The sequence below is a fragment of the Tachypleus tridentatus genome, chromosome 10, assembly GCF_004210375.1.
Source record: "Tachypleus tridentatus isolate NWPU-2018 chromosome 10, ASM421037v1, whole genome shotgun sequence".
In the NCBI taxonomy this organism is placed as follows: domain Eukaryota; kingdom Metazoa; phylum Arthropoda; class Merostomata; order Xiphosura; family Limulidae; genus Tachypleus; species Tachypleus tridentatus.
Window position 1 is genome coordinate 123,042,947 of NC_134834.1, and position 22,804 is coordinate 123,065,750.

Here is a 22,804-nt window from a genome sequence, read left to right on the forward strand (position 1 = left end):
TTTTGCTTTATGTTGTGAAGACAAGTGAACTGGAAGTATATCATACATGTGGACCACAGGAATATTGCAAGGGAGGGAGGTATCTTTTGTTGTTTCAGAAGTTTACCAGGGCTTAAAAATGTACTGTTGGGAAAAATCTTGTAATTGATAATTTGTATTCGCTGAAGTATCTAGCTGTTTTTAAACAGATATTTCATTGTTTATCCACTGTTCTGTTGCAGGTGGTCCAAGTGAACAGAAACTACTACCAGGTGATCAGATCTTGAAAATAAATGGTGAAGATGTGCTCAAAGCCCCCAGGGAACATGTTATCGAACTGGTCAGGTGAGATTTAAACCAAACAAAAAAAATTGATTCAGGTTTTTAACAATATATACTTAACAATCTTGTGATAAAAACAGTTTTAAACATCTACTTAATTTTGTCATTTCCAGGTCCTGCAAACATTCTGTGCACCTTACTGTCTGCCAACCTCAAAGCAGTAATGTAAGTCTAGAAAATAAATGTTTAAAGTTAAATGTTGTTTTGTTAAAACTGTAAACTTCAGTTATTTAGCATAGTTGTTTAGCTTTCATTTACACAAGTTATTTGGAATTACTGTACTTTGAGAATTTGATTGTATGATCTAGTTACTTTGTTCATTTTAGAGAAGTGGAATATTTCGGGGATATGATATATCAACATTTTAATATAGTCCTTCAGATATTGACTACATTAAACAGTTTTGAACTTGCATTTCTTTTAAAGGTATTTTTCTACCATTGTTATACAGGATTCATGTTTCAACATTCTGAAACTTGTTTTTAATTTCCATCTCCTGCTACATTAGTTCAAATATTTCTCAGTGTCATATTCACTGTTTCATTATATACTTAGTTTTCAATGGTATTTCAGACTAACCTTCTTATATTTTTCTGAAAAGAAGAAAAGCAAATTGCAGTGAGTAGTTTTACAGCTTGTGGATAGACATCAACTTGTACAGGGATTGGGAATCTAATAATTATAAAACATTGTGGATAGACATCAACTTGTACAGGGATTGGGGATCTAATAATCATAAAACATTGTGGATAGACATCAACTTGTACAGGGATTGGGGATCTAATAATCATAAAACATTGTGGATAGACATCAACTTGTACAGGGATTGGGAATCTAATAATTATAAAACATTGTGGATAGACATCAACTTGTACAGGGATTGGGGATCTAATAATCATAAAACATTGTGGATAGACATCAACTTGTACAGGGATTGGGGATCTAATAATCATAAAACATTGTGGATAGACATCAACTTGCACAGGGATTGGGGATCTAATAATCATAAAACATTGTGGATAGACATCAACTTGCACAGGGATTGGGGATCTAATAATCATAAAACATTGTGGATAGACATCAACTTGTACAGGGATTGGGGATCTAATAATCATAAAACATTGTGGATAGACATCAACTTGTACAGGGATTGGGGATCTAATAATCATAAAACATTGTGGATAGACATCAACTTGTAGAGGGATTGGGGATCTAATAATCATAAAACATTGTGGATAGACATCAACTTGTACAGGGATTGGGGATCTAATAATCATAAAACATTGTGGATAGACATCAACTTGTACAGGGATTGGGGGTCACTGTTGTACAACTAATAATGGGGATAACAAAAAAGATTAATGGTCACTGTTGTATAACCAATAATGGGGATAACAAATAAGATTAATGGTCACTGTTGTATAACCAAGAATGGGGATAACAAAAAAGATTAATGGTCACTGTTGTATAACCAAGAATGGGGATAACAAAAAAGATTAATGGTCACTGTTGTATAACCAATAATGGGGATAACAAAAAAGATTAATGGTCACTGTTGTATAACCAAGAATGGGGATAACAAAAAAGATTAATGGTCACTGTTGTATAACCAAGAATGGGGATAACAAAAAAGATTAATGGTCACTGTTGTATAACCAATAATGGGGATAACAAAAAAGATTAACGGTCACTGTTGTATAACCAAGAATGGGGATAACAAAAACGATTAACGGTCACTGTTGTATAACCAAGAATGGGGATAACAAAAACGATTAACGGTCACTGTTGTATAACCAAGAATGGGGATAACAAAAACGATTAAAGGTCACTGTTGTATAACCAAGAATGGGGATAACAAAAAGATTAACGGTCACTGTTGTATAACCAAGAATGGGGATAACAAAAAAGATTAACGGTCACTGTTGTATAACCAAGAATGGGGATAACAAAAAAGATTAACGGTCACTGTTGTATAACCAAGAATGGGGATAACAAAAAAGATTAATGGTCACTGTTGTATAACCAATAATGGGGATAACAAAAAAGATTAACGGTCACTGTTGTATAAAAATGTTTTATTAGTCCTAGAGTTGTGCTGATATAGAAGTAATGTGATTAATCAGTTTTATAACCTGTAAGTGATGGAGTGAGCACCAATTATAGAGATGTGCTAATGTGAAAATCATCTGATTACTAAGTTTTACAGCCTGTAAGTGATGGAGTGAGCACCAATCATAGAGATGTGCTAATGTGAAAATCATCTAATTACTGTGTTTTAAAGCCTGTAAATGATGGAGTGATCAAATCCTGACAGTTTTTAAACTTACTCTTTATCAACAACTGCAGTTCTTACCAAGGAATACTTTCCTTACCATTAAGCTAGCTGTGGTGGGGTTTGTTTGTTTTTATCTTATTTCATAACCATGTCTTTCAGATATTATATTGAAAACCAGTGTCATGATTTTGTTTTCCAGACAACAAGAAAGTCGGCTTTACTCACTGCTGCAAAAAAAGCAAAATTAAAGTCCAAACCTTCGAGGGTTCATTTTGCTGAAGGTGTGGTTATTAATGGTTCCCCATTGTACAGTGTAAGTAGAAAACAGTTGTCAGGGAAGAGTTATGAATGGTTGTATTAGGTGGTGAATAGCTCTTAAGTGAGATGATAAGATAATTGTTTCATGGTTTTACATGTGCAACAAAGAAATTATTTGTTTATTCCATTCAAGCTAAATTATTACAGTTACTAAAATACACTTCTTAAGTAATTGATAAAGTAATACATTATATTCTTGACTAATCGATACACTATTGAACGCAAATTGGTTTTAATTGTTTGAATTTTCTTGCAAAGAATCATTTTGTATTGTTACAGTTTATTATTTTAAGACATCTAGTTACACAATTTTATTTTCTAACACTATTTTCATTATTTCAATTTTTGAAATTATAGACATTTTTTGTGAAAGCTTAATAGAATAATGCTTATAATTGTCTTATTTTGGAAAGGCTGTTTTTTGTATTGAAGGGTGAAAATCATGATTTGAAAGTAATGTCTGATGATAGAACACACAAACTTGGTTCAAACATTAAAGAATATGTAAATGTATTACATGAGTGATGTATGTACTGCTGTAACATAGCTGCGGGACCTGAAAAGTTATGTAATTAACCCTGTTGAGACTGGTGAATAACTGTGGGGTGTTGAGTGCATGATTACCTGCATACCACAAATTAAGTAAAAATAATTAACTCTGATCCAATAATTTGTAAAAAAAACTATTTTTGAAGTGATATTTTGTAGCTATGCTTGTCACACATACATGTTTTTTGTACTGTTGAAGCTTTTCTTGTGAGACTCATTTTTGTCCATTTTTTTATAATTTTCTAATTTGATATTTTCTACAAACTATTATCTGTTGAGAATATAATCATCCAATCATATCTTGAGAATATAATCATCCATGTCATATCTTGAGAATATAATCATCCATGTCATATCTTGAGAATATAATCATCCATGTCATATCTTGAGAATATAATCATCCAATCATATCTTGAGAATATAATCATCCATGTCATATCTTGAGAATATAATCATCCATGTCATATCTTGAGAATATAATCATCCATGTCATGTCTTGACAATATAATCATCCAATCATGTCTTGAGAATATAATCATCCATGTTATGTCTTGAGAATATAATCATCCAATCATGTCTTGAGAATATAATCATCCAATCATGTCTTGAGAATATAATCATCCAATCATGTCTTGAGAATATAATCATCCAATCATGTCTTGAGAATATAATCATCCATGTCATGTCTTGAGAATATAATCATCCATGTCATGTCTTGAGAATATAATCATCCATGTCATGTCTTGAGAATATAATCATCCATGTCATGTCTTGAGAATATAATCATCCATGTCATGTCTTGAGAATATAATCATCCATGTCATGTCTTGAGAATATAATCATCCATGTCATATCTTGAGAATATAATCATCCATGTCATATCTTGAGAATATAATCATCCATGTCATATCTTGAGAATATAATCATCCAATCATATCTTGAGAATATAATCATCCATGTCATGTCTTGAGAATATAATCATCCATGCCATGTCTTGACAATATAATCATCCAATCATGTCTTGAGAATATAATCATCCATGTCATGTCTTGAGAATATAATCATCCAATCATATCTTGAGAATATAATCATCCATGTCATGTCTTGAGAATATAATCATCCAATCATATCTTGAGAATATAATCATCCAATCATATCTTGAGAATATAATCATCCATGTCATATCTTGAGAATATAATCATCCATGTCATATCTTGAGAATATAATCATCCATGTCATATCTTGAGAATATAATCATCCATGTCATATCTTGAGAATATAATCATCCATGTCATATCTTGAGAATATAATCATCCATGTCATATCTTGAGAATATAATCATCCATGTCATATCTTGAGAATATAATCATCCATGTCATATCTTGAGAATATAATCATCCATGTCATATCTTGAGAATATAATCATCCAATCATATCTTGAGAATATAATCATCCAATCATATCTTGAGAATATAATCATCCATGTCATGTCTTGACAATATAATCATCCAATCATGTCTTGAGAATATAATCATCCATGTCATGTCTTGAGAATATAATCATCCAATCATGTCTTGAGAATATAATCATCCATGTCATATCTTGAGAATATAATCATCCATGTCATATCTTGAGAATATAATCATCCATGTCATATCTTGAGAATATAATCATCCATGTCATATCTTGAGAATATAATCATCCATGTCATATCTTGAGAATATAATCATCCATGTCATATCTTGAGAATATAATCATCCATGTCATATCTTGAGAATATAATCATCCATGTCATATCTTGAGAATATAATCATCCATGTCATATCTTGAGAATATAATCATCCATGTCATATCTTGAGAATATAATCATCCATGTCATATCTTGAGAATATAATCATCCATGTCATATCTTGAGAATAGAATCATCCAATCATATCTTGAGAATATAATCATCCATGTCATATTTCTTATGTAAGTTGTAAAATAAAGTTGGACCATGTTGATGATTTTCTCTGGGACATGTTATGTATTGTCTTACAGTGATCAAATTGTGAAACAGGCTTAGCATTTGAAGTTGCTTTTTCAACAGTTATCTGAAAATTTTAACGTGAATTAAACTCAAACAGTGGGTGAATCACAAACACAACATATTGAAAGGACAAAATAACAGATTTAAATATCATTAAGTGTTTTTGTGACTTTCAACTTTTGGATTATTCATTACTTGTTACTTTGTTCTGAAACAATTTTATCTTAAACTTGTTCAATTCTTATGGGTCTTCACATCATCTGTATTGTCAACATTTACAAAAGTTAATTTCAAGATTCCAGAAGTTCCATTTTTATTGTTGTTTTTTTCCCTTTAGCCATCTCCATTCGAATCGTGTGTGCCGTGCATGCCAAATGTATTGAAGGTGTTCCTGGAAAATGACCAGACAAAGTCTTTCAAGTATGATAGTACAACTACAGTACAGGTGGGCACCAAATTTTAACTGTAATAACTGAAATGTTTGTTTCATTGTTATACACATTGAGAGAAATTCTAAAAGTGGCTCATCTGTAACTTAATAACTAAAAGATGTTGTGAGAAAGAAATTTGTTCTTCAAACATTTTAATCTTCTGAAATTTCAACAGTTTATTGTTTAATATCTTTATCTGGTGTTCTCTTCTTTAATATACTTCTCTTTCCTCTAACCAACATTTGTAAGAACTAAAACTTTGTGTTTAGAAAATTAGAAATAAATTTCTTTTTTATTCACTTATGAAGCTAAAAACCAAACTTGTTGTAGGAAATTGTAAAGAAAAGTAATATATAATAATTAGCTGTTAAAATGTATCTAAAGATGTCACTTAGCTTACCAACTGATGTGATGTTTTCAGTCATAGCATAGAGGCTCAGAATTACTTTAATTTTTTTTCAAATACAAACTTTTAGCTCATAGCTTAGTTATTTCTTGACCAATTTAAAATCTGAGTACAGTTTGGGATCCAGGAGGTCAATTCCCTTTTGATATATTTGACAACTACTGAGGCCTCCTAGATTAATTTACTTTAAAAAGAATTTCAGAGATTCTGATGAGTATTAAAGTTGAATTCAATATAATTGAGTTTCATGCTTGATGCTACTGACACACAGTTGTAGCTGGTGAAGAGGAAAAAAGTCTGATCTGTTCTAAACCTGTCTAAAAGAATTTCAAGTGTTATGGCTGTTGAGGGTTCCATCTTGTATTTTTAACTGTTAAGATGTAGGTATTATTTAGTTTTCAAATTGACTTGAAGGTGTCATCTTTTTTTAATTGTTAAAATTATCTAGATGTGTGTTGTTTAATTGAAAAAAAACCTAATTTGATTGTTATCTTTTCAATTCTAGAATGTCTTAGACTCTCTTCATGAGAAGTTATCCATCCAGTGCCCCGAACACTTTGGGCTCGTTGTAGAACATATCAAGTCCTTACGAAAAAATAAACTAACACTGTTGGATCCCAAAGACACTTTAGCCAAGGTCTGTGAAACTGATTTGAACAATTGTAATTTAAGTTGTTTTCTAGTTGTATAAAATCTGAAAATGCTAGAACCAAGAATTGTTTACATCTTTAACTTAGTCTTCTCATGTAATTCTTTGTAACCTGCATTGATGAAAAGGGTCCTACTTCATGGTTTTAAATTTGATGTATTCTTCAAACTGTAAGAATGCCTACCACCGTTAAAAACAGAACATCTGTAAGAACAGGTTTGTCCAGAAAATAAGTCCTGTGTAAAAAGGAAACTTGGTCACTGTTGATACACAGTAAGTTTTAGTTTCTTCAGTGTATTAATCTTATTCAGGGATATTTGTCCCCTCCCCACCCCTTCACACACACACACACACGGTGCAGCAGTAATTGTAAAGGCTTATAGCACTATAAACCAGATTTGATATCAGTGTAATGTTATGTCTGACAAAGTATAAACAAAGATTGTGTTACATTGTGTGTTCTTCATGGTATAAGTTAACTGACGACTGGAGATCAGCTTACATTGCTGGAATAAAGACAATATCAGTTTGTGGGAATAGTTTTTTCTGTTATATGCCAGCCATGCTCGTGAAGTAAACAAAACATATGACAAGGCTTCTAGAAATATATTGAAATATGTATTTTAAAAGTGTCATGTAATTAACTGTACACTCAAGTTTGAAAGAACACCAGTTTGTACTGGAAACATTGAATATCACTGGAAGATACAAGTTTGATTAACACTTTATAGTGCCAGCCCTCCACCATATGTGGGGCTATATTTGTTTATATCATGTAGACAAGATCCGTAGTTCTAGTTTGTGGGATTTCAGCCTATTCCTGGAATAAAAGATGTATAAGAGAGTCCTGGGATAAATTCACAGGAATTGATTGAGGGTTCATAAGTGGTCAGTGGAGTGGCTATAGCAAAGTTGTGATGTCCTGAATCTCCTATCTCAGGGAATCCTACTTATGTTTAGTTTCTACACATATTGGCTGATTTAACTTTTTCAAGAATTAGCATCCATACAAACTTAATCGAATGTTCTTGATTGTAATCTCATGAGTGTTTAAATGATGTTTTTAATAATAATATAATAAAATACAGATTTTTAAATCATGTAACTTAGGTTCTCTGTTTCATAAAGACAAGTTACAAGAAACTGTTACACTATTAAATTTTATATTCCATAAACATGGTGCTGTTCTACACTTCCATTATTTGACTCAGTGATAACCAGTAGTTGATCTGTTACATTTATGCTTTTGACCTTTCAGATACATTCATATGCCATATAGTTTAAAGCCCTAGTTTAACTATTAAGCATGTTAACACTTGCATAACTATTATTATAAGTAATTTTGTTAAGTATTTTCATTTAAAGTTTTAACTTTTCATCATTGCTTATGAGGTTTGATTTGTAATGTGCACTCATTACTTGAAACCCTGTGTAAACAAGGTGTTGCCAGTGGAAGTATAGTTAAAGTACTTTTGAACAACAATTGACAAATCTAGTGTGGTTATTATTAAACAATGTTTGTTGAATCTAGTTTGATTAAATTGTTAATAAACAACAATGAAAGCCTGATAAAATTGTTAATAAATAACAATGAAAGCCTGATAAAATTGTTAATAAATAACAATGAAAGCCTGATAAAATTGTTAAACAATAATTGATAAACCTAGTTTAATTGAATTGTTGTTAAACAACAGTCGACGAACCTAGTTTGATTGAATTGTTGTTAAACAAAATTCAGTAGTTACAGTGAATATATTGTAGTTATAATATTATTATTATTATTACAATTTTCTCATTCTTAAAAATCCTTTAATGGTTTAATGGTTAAAAATCCTTTTATATATAATGAAGTTTTAAAGAAGTATTAGGCATAATAACTAGTGTCTGATGACAAATAAAGAATCAATAAACCTAGTTTGGTTATTATTAAACATAGTTTTCAAAGTTGATGATTGAACTCTTACGTGTGATAATTGTTTATTTATCCTCTTCTGACTTTTATGAGTGTAAGTTTCAAAATTATAAACATCATTGTTTGTTATGAGAAAATAAATATATGCACATATGATACTAATATTAAGGTAACAATAAAGAATTCACAGATTAATAATAACTAAATATTGGTTATAAGCAGGTACTCTGTAGATGCCTTTAGTACTAATGTGAGGATGAATACTTAGCTCATACAGTGCTGGTGTTCTGTGTGATTGACTTGCTTGTGGACTGTGGTTTTTATTTAATAACTGAAGATTAGTATTGCCAGTCTTTAATTAAAATAACGTACAGAACAATGTTTTAACCTTCTTATGTCATCTTCAGTTTTAATACCCATACCAGCTGTCTTGAAAATACTTCAAATGGGTTTCTCGTCATTACAAATTACTTTCCAAAGTCTGTCCAATATCCTCGGACAATGACTTCCAAGTGTCCCTTTCAGTAAGACAGGAGCACTGAGGTCCAGTATGTAAATTTTTTGGTGGCAAGTTTTGTATTGATAGAGCTTACTTTATTTGTATTTTGTTACAGTGTGATAACATTAGTACATTAGTCTCAGATAACCTTGTTGTTTTTCTGTACTATTCAGATGTTTAAGTTATCACAATAGCTTTAACCTGTAACCACCATAAACATTTTGTGGCTTGCTGTTTATCATTTTTGACATAAAAGCATGTAAAGTAGATATTACAATCAGTAAAACATGGGCTACTCCATGACTGGCTAAAAGTCCCACAGTTAGGCAGTGATGAACCTAAACAGCTTGTAATAGAAAGTAACCCAAGAACACAGCAGCTGTACTAGAAATCTCTGTTGGAATTGTAAACAAGATAGATTATAAGAACTTAGGGCCTGCTTACAAACTTTTCCTACACTACATCATCCAAACAGATGACCAACTTTTGAAACAGCTGGTATGTGACTCATCATTACCGTGAATGAAGCTTGTGCTGACTTGATTAAGTATACGCAAGTCAAAAGTTTGTAAGCAGGCCCTAAGTTCTTATAATCTATCTTGTTTACAATTCCAACAGAGATTTCTAGTACAGCTGCTGTGTTCTTGGGTTACTTTCTATTACAAGCTGTTTAGGTTCATCACTGCCTAACTGTGGGACTTTTAGCCAGTCATGGAGTAGCCCATGTTTTACTTATTGTAATATCTACTTTACATGCTTTACTAAAACAGTTCCACATTAGGTATTTCTTTCTTTTTAATATTAAAATTCTATCCCTTGCATGCTTTCCTAATCACAGGATAGGACTTTGCATTGTAATCATCCCAGAAGAGACACATTCTGAATACCATATACTCATGAAAACATTACATTTTAACGAAATGGCAAGAAGAGGGTTGGGTCTTTTTAGCCTGTGTAGTCACAAGCCATAAGGATGGCCATGAAGAGTATGGTTGAGCATGTTCATTGTTGTGGGATGAATGTGACCCAACAGTTAGTGTGTTAGACTGTTGATCTGTGGTTTACTCTCTGTCACTACCAAAGTCATGCTTCACACTTTGGGGCTATGGGTGAATTATAAGCATGATGGTCAAATTACACTTTTCAATTAGAGGAACACACAAGTTGGTGATGAGTATTGTTGATTGGATGCCTTCATTTTAGTCTTTCAATTAAAAATTAGGACTTGTTAGCATAGGTAGCCATAACTTTTCAAGAAATTTAACCACCACCATACTGTTACCAGAGACCAATAACACCTTGAACTACTGCTATACTGTTACCAGAGACCAATAACACCTTGAACTACTGCTATACTGTTACCAGAGACCAATAACACCTTGAACTACTGCTATACTGTTACCAGAGACCAATAACACCTTGAACTACTGCTATACTGTTACCAGAGACCAATAACACCTTGAACTACTGCTATACTGTTACCACAGACCAATAACACCTTGAACTGCTGCTATACTGTTACCAGAGACCAATAACACCTTGAACTACTGCTATACTGTTACCAGAGACCAATAACACCTTGAACTACTGCTATACTGTTACCAGAGACCAATAACACCTTGAACTGCTGCTATACTGTTACCAGAGACCAATAACACCTTGAACTGCTGCTATACTGTTACCAGAGACCAATAACACCTTGAACTACTGCTATACTGTTACCAGAGACCAATAACACCTTGAACTACTGCTATACTGTTACCAGAGACCAATAACACCTTGAACTACTGCTATACTGTTACCAGAGACCAATAACACCTTGAACTACTGCTATACTGTTACCAGAGACCAATAACACCTTGAACTGCTGCTATACTGTTACCAGAGACCAATAACACCTTGAACTACTGCTATACTGTTACCAGAGACCAATAACACCTTGAACTACTGCTATACTGTTACCAGAGACCAATAACACCTTGAACTACTGCTATACTGTTACCAGAGACCAATAACACCTTGAACTACTGCTATACTGTTACCACAGACCAATAACACCTTGAACTGCTGCTATAATGTTACCAGAAACCAATAACACCTTGAACTACTGCTATACTGTTACCAGAGACCAATAACACCTTGAACTACTGCTATACTGTTACCAGAGACCAATAACACCTTGAACTGCTGCTACACTATTACTAGAGACCAATAACACCTTGAACTACTGCTATACTGTTACCAGAGACCAATAACACCTTGAACTACTGCTATACTGTTACCACAGACCAATAACACCTTGAACTGCTGCTATGCTGTTACCAGAGACCAATAACACCTTGAACTACTGCTATACTGTTACCAGAGACCAATAACACCTTGAACTACTGCTATACTGTTACCAGAGACCAATAACACCTTGAACTACTGCTATACTGTTACCAGAGACCAATAACACCTTGAACTACTGCTATACTGTTACCACAGACCAATAACACCTTGAACTGCTGCTATACTGTTACCAGAGACCAATAACACATTGAACTACTGCTATACTGTTACCAGAGACCAATAACACATTGAACTACTGCTATACTGTTACCAGAGACCAATAACACCTTGAACTACTGCTATACTGTTACCACAGACCAATAACACCTTGAACTGCTGCTATACTGTTACCAGAGACCAATAACACCTTGAACTGCTGCTATACTGTTACCAGAGACCAATAACACCTTGAACTGCTGCTATACTGTTACCAGAGACCAATAACACCTTGAACTGCTGCTATACTGTTACCAGAGATCAATAACACCTTGAACTGCTGCTACACTGTTACCAGAGGCCGATAACATCTTGAACTGCTGCTGTACTGTTACCAGAGACCAATAACGTCTTTAACTACCACCATATTGTTACCAGAGACCAATAACGTCTTGAACTACCACCATATTGTTACCAGAGACCAGTAACGTCTTGAACTACCACCATATTGTTACCAGAGACCAGTAACGTCTTGAACTACCACCATATTGTTACCAGAGACCAATAACGTCTTGAACTACCACCATATTGTTACCAGAGACCAATAACGTCTTGAACTACCACCATATTGTTACCAGAGACCAATAACGTCTTGAACTACCACCATATTGTTACCAGAGACCAATAACGTCTTGAAATACTACCATATTGTTACCAGAGATCAATAACAATTCTGTATTATCAAAATGTGAACAAGACTTGGTTTTATAATTTCACCAATAGATTGTTTGTCCAGTAAGTGTTTTCACAGTATGTGTTTCCTTGTTGCAGATTGCTGCACGACCTGGAGCACACCACCTCAGGTGTCTTTTCAGAGTCACGTTTGTCCCTAAAGATGCTTATGATCTACTTCAAAAGGATCCTGTGGGTTTTGAATATCTTTATGTTCAGGTAAGTCTACATATTTGTAAGTTCATACCAGAGCTTCTGTTTTACTGCTTTCAGACATGAAAGGTAATAGCTAAGGCTGTTGAAACTACCATATAGAAATAAAATGTTTATATATGTAAATTTTTAACGCGTGTTGAATATATTAAAATTATGCAGTTTCAAAGTTCACTGTCTATGTGAAATTCAAGTCTTTCATTTCACTGTAATTCTGATCTGTGCAAAAATAATTATGGGACATGAATGTTAAGTAAATAACAAGTTGACTACTTGTAGATAAAGTCTGATAGTTGTGATGAATTTCAGAGATATTTATGTGGTAAATTTCAATTTCATTTTTGTTTGAACTGTGAGTGAGGTTAAACCCATGACCTCTTTCTTGCTAAACAAATGTCTTATCAATTGAGCTAAAATATTAATTCACCATCAAGTACTAGTAAGGCACTATGCGAGTTGCTTAAATATTTAGATTTCTTTTTACTTTAGTGCTGTAATGACGTGGTTCAGGAAAGGTTGGCACCAGATCTAAAGTATGATGTAGCCCTGCGGCTTGCTGCACTACAGATCCACCAACAAGCTATGTCTAGTGGTCTCCAGGGTAAACTGACCATCAAGACTGTTGAGTAAGTTTTGTACATGTGTACATCTGAATTAAAAGCTGTGTTTGGAGGGATAGAACCTAGAACTTTTGAGCTTATTGACTGCAGGAATGATGCCTTTTACAGTTTAATTCAAGGACTTTATCTCCTAGCAACAGCTAAGACTTTTATTTTAAGAAAACAAAACACCAGGATGTTGTAAGGAACACAGTTGTATGAGTGTATACACTAAGAGATACCTAACTATTCAATACTGTACTGTTTAATACTGCAATGTGTGTAAATTTCTAGACTGTGAGAGAATGATGGTAAAAGTTTTCAGTGCAAGTGTTTGAAATATGAAGTGCAGAAAATAACAGCTGACTTTAAGATTTATGACCTAAGTAAATATTTTAAACATGTTATTTTTTACTGCAACTTTAAGATTTATGACCTAAGTAAGTATTTTAAACATATTTTTTTACTGCAATTGAAGCTTTTTAAAAATAATCTATATAATATATAACTAGCATCTTTCTACGGTCGAACATGCATGATATTTTAAATGTACAATAAGGACTGTCTAGAGATATTCTGGGATAGGGGTAATCATGTACATATGGGCCCCCATAATACCAATTAATTATAAAATGCAACTTTTCAAACCTTTTTTTCATTGTAAACCTTTTAATGTACATTGAAAACTCAGTTTGGTGAGCTTTTGTATGTGTAGAGTAACCCCCCCCCCTCCTTTTGGCAGTCCTGTGTATAATTAATTTTTTATCCATAAAAAGTTCTACTGTGTTTAGTAGGTATTCTGAGAGATGAGCTTAATTGTAAATGGTAAAAACTAAGGTTATTTTGTATGAGATCTTGTAGATTTTAACAAGCAGTCTCTGACCCAACAGCACCAGAAATGGTAGGGCACTTTATAGGAATATCTGACATTTCATTATTTTTTAAAAATCTACAACACTCTTCAATATTTTATGAAAAATCCAGAGGTGTAGACTGTTGAACAATTAGATAATATCCAAAGAAGCTATAACTGGTTATTGCCAGTGAAATTGAGTAATTTGTGACTATAATTCTTGGCATTGTTGTAATATGTTATCTGTGGAACTCTCACCATTACCAGACTTTTCTTTGAAACTTTTGAAGAACTGCTCAGACAATGAATCAGAATCCTTGGATGTTTGTTCTTGTCCAAACAAGGTCAGGTTGAAAACTAATTAGTAAATGTAATACAGCAACATTTTCAAGGTGTAACAAATGTAGCTGTTGTGATCACACCAGTTGCTCAAAAAATTAGTCATAAGAGACATTAGAAAAGTTTTAGCAAAGGAGTTGCTGTCAAGTACCTAAAGAAAAATATGTCTGCTTACAGATGTGTATCATGATCTGCCCTCAAATGGGGTTAAAAAGAGAAGGAAGAGGACAATTGAAGATAAGAAACAAAGATCATCTGTGAGTGACATGGAACAATAGTACAGAAATAAAGGGATAGAAAACTATTAAAATAATATTAAAATAGCATGCAGATGGTCGACAAACATTAATGACTGCTTAGTTTAGAGAAAATGGCATGACAAAATGATCCCTGGATTGTACCCTACATAGTCTTGTAGTTCACACTTAAGTTTGGTGATACAGCAAAACCTACGAAAATAGTCATGTTTTGTGCCTTTAAGTCAGAGATTGCTTTTTAAATAAGTACCTCTTTTTAAAAGAACTTGTTACCTCATTGGGAGTTTGATATTTCCAGGAAAGAGTGTGGGCTGGAAAGGTTTGTACCCCTATCATTATTGGAAACAATGAAGCGAAAGGAATTGAGAAAATTGTTGAACCATTTTATGAAACAGAATCAGTCATTAACTGCTCCTGGACAGAAACAGCTGACAGCACTGCAAGCTAAGCTTCATTATCTTAAAATGATCAGTGAACTGCCAAGCTATGGAGCCAAGTGTTTTGCCTCAAACTTTAAGGTAAAATGTCAAAATAAATAGTTATTGTAATCATTTTTATATAACTCTCTAAAACTGAAAACCTTCGTGTACTGAAAAGTTATTTAAATATTTTGATGACATATTACTTAACATTCACAAAGGCTATTTAAACATGCTTTAATATACTGATAAAATTAAGTTACCTCATTTACAAAATTATACACACACACACATGGACATGTTACTAAGAAATTCATTTAAATTTGACTTCAGTCTCTATTCCACAGGATGCTTCGTTGGAGACAGCCCTGTTGATTAGCCCAAAGTATGGTATTAGTCAGATTAACAGCCCAAGAAATACCTCGGTCAGTTGCCTTTTATATATAGAAACAAACATTTAGCTTTAGCCAGCAAATATGTTGCCCAGTAATTCATTAAACTGTAATAATACCAGTTACTGTGAAATATTTGTCCATATTTTGGTCTCGTATAAATATCTTTGGTTGGTGTGATTTGTACCATGAAAATCTCAGCTTTTATCATGATAATTATGTATAGTGGAAAATCTATTCATAACTATGTGAAAGTGACAAATGGTATTTTGTGACACGTCTGTATAGAAGAATACATTATTCCTGCTTTTTTTAAAACCTTCACCACTTTGTTGAAGTGACATTGGTAATACTAACTTTCTTACATTAGAAGAATACATTATTCCTGCATTTTTTAAAACCCTCACCACTTTGTTGAAGTGACATTGGTAATCGTAACTTTCTTACATTACTAGCAAGAAAAATAGTTTTTTTTAAACATTTGGAAATATTAGATATTTTCTAATTTATTTTGGTTGATGTTAACTGACATTGACAATAATAGACATTGCTTTCACTTTGGTAGACAGTAACTGACACAGATAGCAGTAGCTATATTATTTTATTAGACTAATAGTTTTATTTATTTCTATTAAGTTACATAATACTTGAGATAATGAATGTCATCTACTTTCTAGCAACCAGTTGTGTTAGCTCAGATCGAAGAGGTTTCTTCTCTTGTGATGAAAAAGGAAGATGAAATGTCTTATAATGTTGAAATTAGACTCAAGAATCCAGATATTCGGGTAAATCTTTCCTTGGTCCATTATGGAATATGTTTTTAAAAATTTATAAGCTTTTACTAATAAATAAGTTTATTTTCAAGTTTATAAAGCTTTAAATCTGCCATTTATTATTGTTAATTGAACTCTTTAAAAGTAATTTATCATTAAATAGTGTATTAATTACTAAGTGTTAATGGATAACATGTTTTTAATATCCTCTCGATAGTTGTTATAATTCCCTACTTACATACAGTTGTCTTTGATATTCTAATATTTTCTATACTATGGATTACAAACCATTAACCACCTTATATCAGGATTATGTCCATTAGGCCAACCCCATCTCTTTGAAGCTTTATTAAATATATCTGTGAAATATGGCTAGTTTTAGTAAACGTTACACTTTGTAATGAAATATTTTTACCCGTGATTTGTGAACTTGACAAGTATTTACTGATTAAGTCTGAACTTGACTAGTCTGAGAGAAAGATGATTTTCATTTTATAAATAAAAACATTTTTTTATCGTATATTTTTTATTTCATTTGCTTAACCTCCTAAAGGAATATTAAAGTTTTTTATCTGTGAAACTATATCTGATATTTTCTCTATCCTAACGCTAACTGTAGCAATGTCATTAACCACATTTGATACGAAAGCTGAAATGTCTGTGAATGGAACATTTCACAGAATTAGTGGTCTTTTTATCTTCACAGTTGTCTTTTCACCTGTGTTTTCTTTAATTTTATGGTTTTATTACTGTTGTTTAACAGTAATCTTCCCATCAAATCATAGGAGACAGTATCCTCAGCCAAGTACCTCAGTTACCAGGAATAAAGTTGTTTAATTAAATTTTGAATATGATTTTCTGGGAGATCATGATAACCATTTTGAGTGAGTGATGAATAATTAACATCTACTGAGGACTAAATCAGGTGAAATAAGCTTAGTTTAATCCTTTTAACTTCTGGAATAACAATATCCACAGTCCACTGAGGTTTAGTCCAGGTGGTATAAACTTCATTAAATCCTTTACCTGTGTACTAACAATGTCCACTAATAAACTATATAATAATAGAATTCATGCTCACTGTGATTTCAGGCCCTCAATTTTAACCTGGAAGATAGGGACACAGAAGAATTGGCTCTGATTTTACGGGGATACCATCACCTGCTGGCAGACCGTGACTTACCAGTATACTGGGATGCTGGGAAGCCATGGAAGACTGAAACTGGTACAAAATTGTTTAATTTTATTTTCATAAAATATTGCATACAGTTAACCTAAGATTATTTGTTGAATGAATTTTGTCTGTACAAGTACCACCATTATAGAATTGAGGAAAACAAAGACAGTTACACGTTTCACAAATATTTGTGAACATTTTTAGTTTGTCCTTTTGCACATCAGTTCTGTACCTATGGGTTTCCAGTATTAATTATGTAGGTGCCATCACTGTACTCCACTTGATTATACTGTTACATGTTCCTAGTTTTCATGACCAGTTACTGAGACAGTGGTTCCCAAACGTTTTTCACTGGCAACACCTGAACCCACATACCTTGATATGTGTGATACTCCTGTTGCCCTACAAGATAATGTTCTTGTTTTTTTTTTAATGTTTATAATTATTCTGCATTTGCTGAAATGCTTGCAACAGCCGTAAGCAACTTGCCTTAACACACTGCTTTGAAACCACTGTAATAAGGGATTCAGAAATTACACTAAAATATAAAAGGGTTGTGTGCTGTAGACTGTAATTAGATTTGGCAATTTTTGTTTGAGTTTTTTGTTGTAGTGGTGTTACCTCTTTGACTGTTCAACTTTTAAAAACAATTTCTGAAAGGAACTTGGTTCAGGTAGTTATCAAAGAAATCTGTTTTCTAGGAAATGCCCCTCATCAAAAATTGGTTTAATTTATTTTAATGTTTTTAATTTAGAGGTGTGATAAGCATTAAAGCAATTTGTTTTCAAACATCTTGAGATATTTATCCTCAAATACATTTAACTTATTCTAATGTCAGATTCAGAATGTTTTCACAAACTGCTCTAAAAGTATCAAAGTGCGTAAGAGTAAAATGGCTTACTGTTAATAGTTTTATTCGAATTAAATGGTAAAATACGAGTGTACAGGTTGTTAATGTTACAAAGATTACTGTTTGGATAAATTATATGAATAATATTTTAAACTCTTGTAGTTAATAAAGAGAGGCATTTAATATTCTATTATATTTACTTTTGTAATCTAATTATTTGAACTTATTTTTCTGCTTTCTCTCTGGAATATCTTCAGAAAGTATAGAATTATCAGGTAATGTTCTGTTGTTTACTGTAAATATACTTTGTTGGAACTTATCAGATACAAATTTGCTAAGTAACTTTAGAGTTTAGTGTGATCTGGGATTTTGTGATAGTGACAGAAATTATTGAATTTTGGGTTTAAAGAAACATCATTTACAGTTTTTCTCACATTGAGGTTAAATTTCATGGATATATTTAAGCCTCACAATTCAACTGCTTGGTTCATTATGGTATATAATACACACTATAATCACAAATACAACTGGTCTTGCAATGGATATTTAATACTGTGTATGTAATCACGAGTTTCTAAGTTTTAGTGCAGTTCTTCTCTTTGTCTTGTATCTGTAAACTGTTATTGATTTCTCTTTGTCTTGTATCTGTAAACTGTTATTGATCCATCAATTTTCCTATCGTTAGTAAAGCTTCCCAACTGTTATGAACAATATAAAGTTACATTTACTATGCTCAATAGTTCATTTGGAAAACAGTAGTTTATAATAACAACCTCTGATCAGATTAAACTACATAGAATCTGAAACTTATCAGTCTGGATGCTGGGAAACTGCTAACTTGCAGCCATCATGGTATTAGAATGAACTGTGTGATCCTTTAACTGGGAAACTATTTTGTTTAGTTAATAAACCAACAGAGTTGTATGTGCACCAAACCAATCTTCTTAACCTTAAAAGAGTTCAATAACCAAAGAATCAATGGAGGAAGTGTATGTTAGTAAATAAAAGTAACTTTCAGTATACATATGATTAACTTTAGGTTTAATGGTATAGATCCTTTATGTTTAGCTTGTTTTTGGTAGGTTTATCCTCTTTCACTGTGTATACAAGTCATCTTACTGCTAATGTTTGTTCTTCCTCTGCCATTCACTTTGTTGTTAATTCAGACTTTCTTTCAGCTCATTTGTATCATGGAAGACATACCGTTCAGCCTGCTCCATGGAGTTATCTCCCATCAGCAAAGAATGGAGATGAAACCAAGACAAAAACTGTGGATTTAGCTGTACCACCTCCTTCTTACATTCCTTGTGAAGTAAGGCTTAACTTTGAAATTTTGGAAGTTGTGAGCAAATGGGTAGGAATTGTCAGACATATTTAGTCTTAATATCTTTTTTATACATATTATTCAATCTTTTGTGTTTTTTCTTTTTTTTTTACCTAGGTTTTTCTTTTATATCAACTCTTTTAAGTCGCATGTATCATGGAAAACGTACACTGAGATAGTCCCAAACAGAGGGAAATAAAACTTTGGATCATGCTAGGCTGTGATCTGTTATAAGTCAAAATAAAAATTATTTTTTTAAACATCTGAGTTTCTGTTGTTGTTTATCTTTTCCTTTAGCTGCCTCCTGAAAAACAAGTACAAAGGATTTCATCCAGAGAGCAGTGTGTTACAATGGTTACCAGAACGGCCTCCGTCGACCACAACATGAATGAAACTCTTGGAAATTCGGTGAACTTGTCTGAGTCAAGCAGTGAAGAAATGAGACAAAAGGATGGCACTACACCTGAAGGTGGATTTGATTTTCAGAGTGTTGTGTCAATGGAGCTGTTAGAAGAAGATAATGATGATATTGACCTGACTTTATTTGAGGCTAAGAATGAAGAAGTCATACATAGAGTGTCGGAAATGAACCGGATTGTTCACGATGCAGAACATTATCTGAGTGGAGATCTTCCTGCTGAGAATGAGCAACCTGTGAAAGTCCAAGTTGAGAAACCAAGTGTTCACTTAAGGGCTGTAGATTCTTTGTTGTTTTTGAGTCAGTTGGATGAGGAAGTAGATGACTCTCCAACCACATCACCTCAGAGCATCAAAGACAAAAATCCTGACATAGTTTCTCAATCAGAAAGTGAATCAGACAGTCAGAGCACACCTGGAAACAGCCCACTTCATCGTCACCCTCACATACGGAATTCCACTGGGGGTTGCAGTCGGTCCCAGCGGACAGGTTCGAGTTTTGGTCTACACAGTCCTGACATGGATACAGAAAACCAGAAACTTATTTCCATGTTGACCCAGCTCCAGTCTTCTAGTGATTCACCACTTCCTTTTGCTGAGGGTACACTCTACTTGGACCCAGATATAATAGACCTGACTATGATCCCTCCTCCAGTTACTCCAGAGCAGGATGTTTGTCATACCACCAACCAGCTAAGCACTCCCATTACCCCATATGTTGCTACGCCTGTAGCCAGAACATGTATTTTGGAGAAAGGTCAGTTCATCAAATCACACATCTGACATTCATGTAACTTTTTAATCCCATAACTTGAAAGTTTCCTTTATTATAATGTTACACTTATTTTTGATTTGGATTAATCAAGTTTTTACAGTTTTGTTTTTCATACCCTATATTTTTGAGAAAAAATAAACTTGGTTATAGTGGACCTTTTTCCAGAGTGAAACAGCAGGTTTGAGAACTGTAAATGCCTGTTTAATAAAAAGGGGACAGTATTTCTCTTTTTATACTGAGACATACTTTAGATGATGTGAAGGCCACAGTTTAGAAGTCAAAACACTGTCAGTTAAAGTCTAATAAAATTGTCCTCAATATTTACACTAGCATTATAAAGCCAGAGGAAAATGTCAAGTTTCATTCCTAAGTTTGCATGTTCTACCACTAACATACTGGATTGTTAAATTTTATCTGCTGTGTAGTTTTATTACTTTATTCATGAAGTCAGTGGCTACTGTTACTAAAATTCATTCCTTGTCACTTTCAGAACCAGTAAAAGATGGAGAAGTGGAGCCAACAGCAGTGGATTCTGCACGAATTGTTGCAGAACTTGACAATCTCTGTGATGCTTTATCAGAGTTAACTCACAGACAAACTGCTTCTTCTCCCATCACCCTTAGTTCTGACCAGCTTCCTCCATCAGATGACATCAACACTTTTATTGCCAATGTGGCTGTGCCTCCTCCACCAACAGAGAACATTGGTGAAAGTAGCTTGGTACTTCTTGATGGCCATGATGACCTCTCTACCTTCATCATACCCCCTCCCCCCAGTGTACATCCAAGCACTTTAGTTGAAGATGAGGTTATCGCCCGCTTTCAGCAAGCAGCTGCTGACATGCGACGGATGTTCAGCCAGGAAGATGAACCAGAAAGTGGAAAGGAATGTAGTCAGAAGTGTTGTGTGGAGGAACAGGATTGCAACATTTCCGAAGTTAGCCTACAGAATTCTTCCATAGAGGCAGCTCCATGGACAGATCAAAAATCATTGCATGGTTCAGATCAGAAATCAGTTGGTGTTAGCAATGGTAGTGGGCACTCTATGGCTCAACTGTCTACAGGTCCTCTAGATTCTGATCCACCTGGTGGAGTTATGGAGGGAGAATATCATGGAAGTGAATCCTCAGGTTATGAGACTCAGACCTCATCACTGACTTCCTGTAGTGAGATACTGACGAGAGATTTTCCCGTTTACCAGAATTTGAAGGAAGAACTTCATACTTATGCAAATTTAGAGTTTGTATCAGGTCCTGACTATGCTAATGTTAAGTGCTCAGGAAACCTCAACTCTAATGAAACTCTGCTCAAAGAATGTGCCTCAGATTATGAAGAAGTCCATTTTCAGTTACTACCCAAAGGCGTTATCAAGGACCCTAGTACAGGTGGTTCTACTGGTCGGACTCCTAAAGCTCCACCTAGAACTAGAAAATTAGGGCATTCCCCCAGTAGTAAAAAACACCAATCAAGCCCATCCCATAGTGGGAGCTGTGACAACATTCAAGCCAGTGTTCACAATGAACAAACAGCTGATGTTAATTTCTCCAAGATGGTTCGCTCTCAGTCCCTGAGTAACCTTCATGGTTCTGGTTTTTTATCTTCCTCCATAAAGACTGCAGCAAAACCACCATTGCCACCATCCACTTCTCTTACCTCGGTATGTAACGTATTATGTCTGTTAATGCTGTATGTGATTAGAGAAAAATATATTAACGTAGAAGTTTCAGATCTGTTTTTTTTTACATGTTAAGATAGTAATCTTTTTATGATTGATTATTTCTTAATGAATCATTCAGGGTAAAATAAAAC

General features: G+C 33.5%; 1 protein-coding gene across 4 annotated transcripts in view; it reads left to right on the forward strand.

Moving 5' to 3' along the window:
- Positions 1–22,804, forward strand: part of LOC143230239 (uncharacterized) — a 110,211-nt gene that overhangs the window by 84,952 nt on the left and 2,455 nt on the right. For 3 of the 4 annotated variants that reach the window (XM_076463430.1, XM_076463432.1, XM_076463431.1), the window contains 14 exons: positions 222–324; positions 435–486; positions 2,796–2,909; positions 5,830–5,937; positions 6,835–6,966; positions 12,708–12,827; positions 13,311–13,447; positions 15,168–15,387; positions 15,636–15,713; positions 16,358–16,465; positions 17,546–17,678; positions 19,659–19,834; positions 20,102–20,978; positions 21,487–22,652. In XM_076463430.1, coding sequence (XP_076319545.1) covers positions 222–324; positions 435–486; positions 2,796–2,909; positions 5,830–5,937; positions 6,835–6,966; positions 12,708–12,827; positions 13,311–13,447; positions 15,168–15,387; positions 15,636–15,713; positions 16,358–16,465; positions 17,546–17,678; positions 19,659–19,834; positions 20,102–20,978; positions 21,487–22,652 — 3,524 coding nt within the window. The remainder of the gene's footprint in view (positions 1–221; positions 325–434; positions 487–2,795; positions 2,910–5,829; positions 5,938–6,834; positions 6,967–12,707; positions 12,828–13,310; positions 13,448–15,167; positions 15,388–15,635; positions 15,714–16,357; positions 16,466–17,545; positions 17,679–19,658; positions 19,835–20,101; positions 20,979–21,486; positions 22,653–22,804) is intronic. The other variant, XM_076463433.1, reaches the window with a different exon arrangement.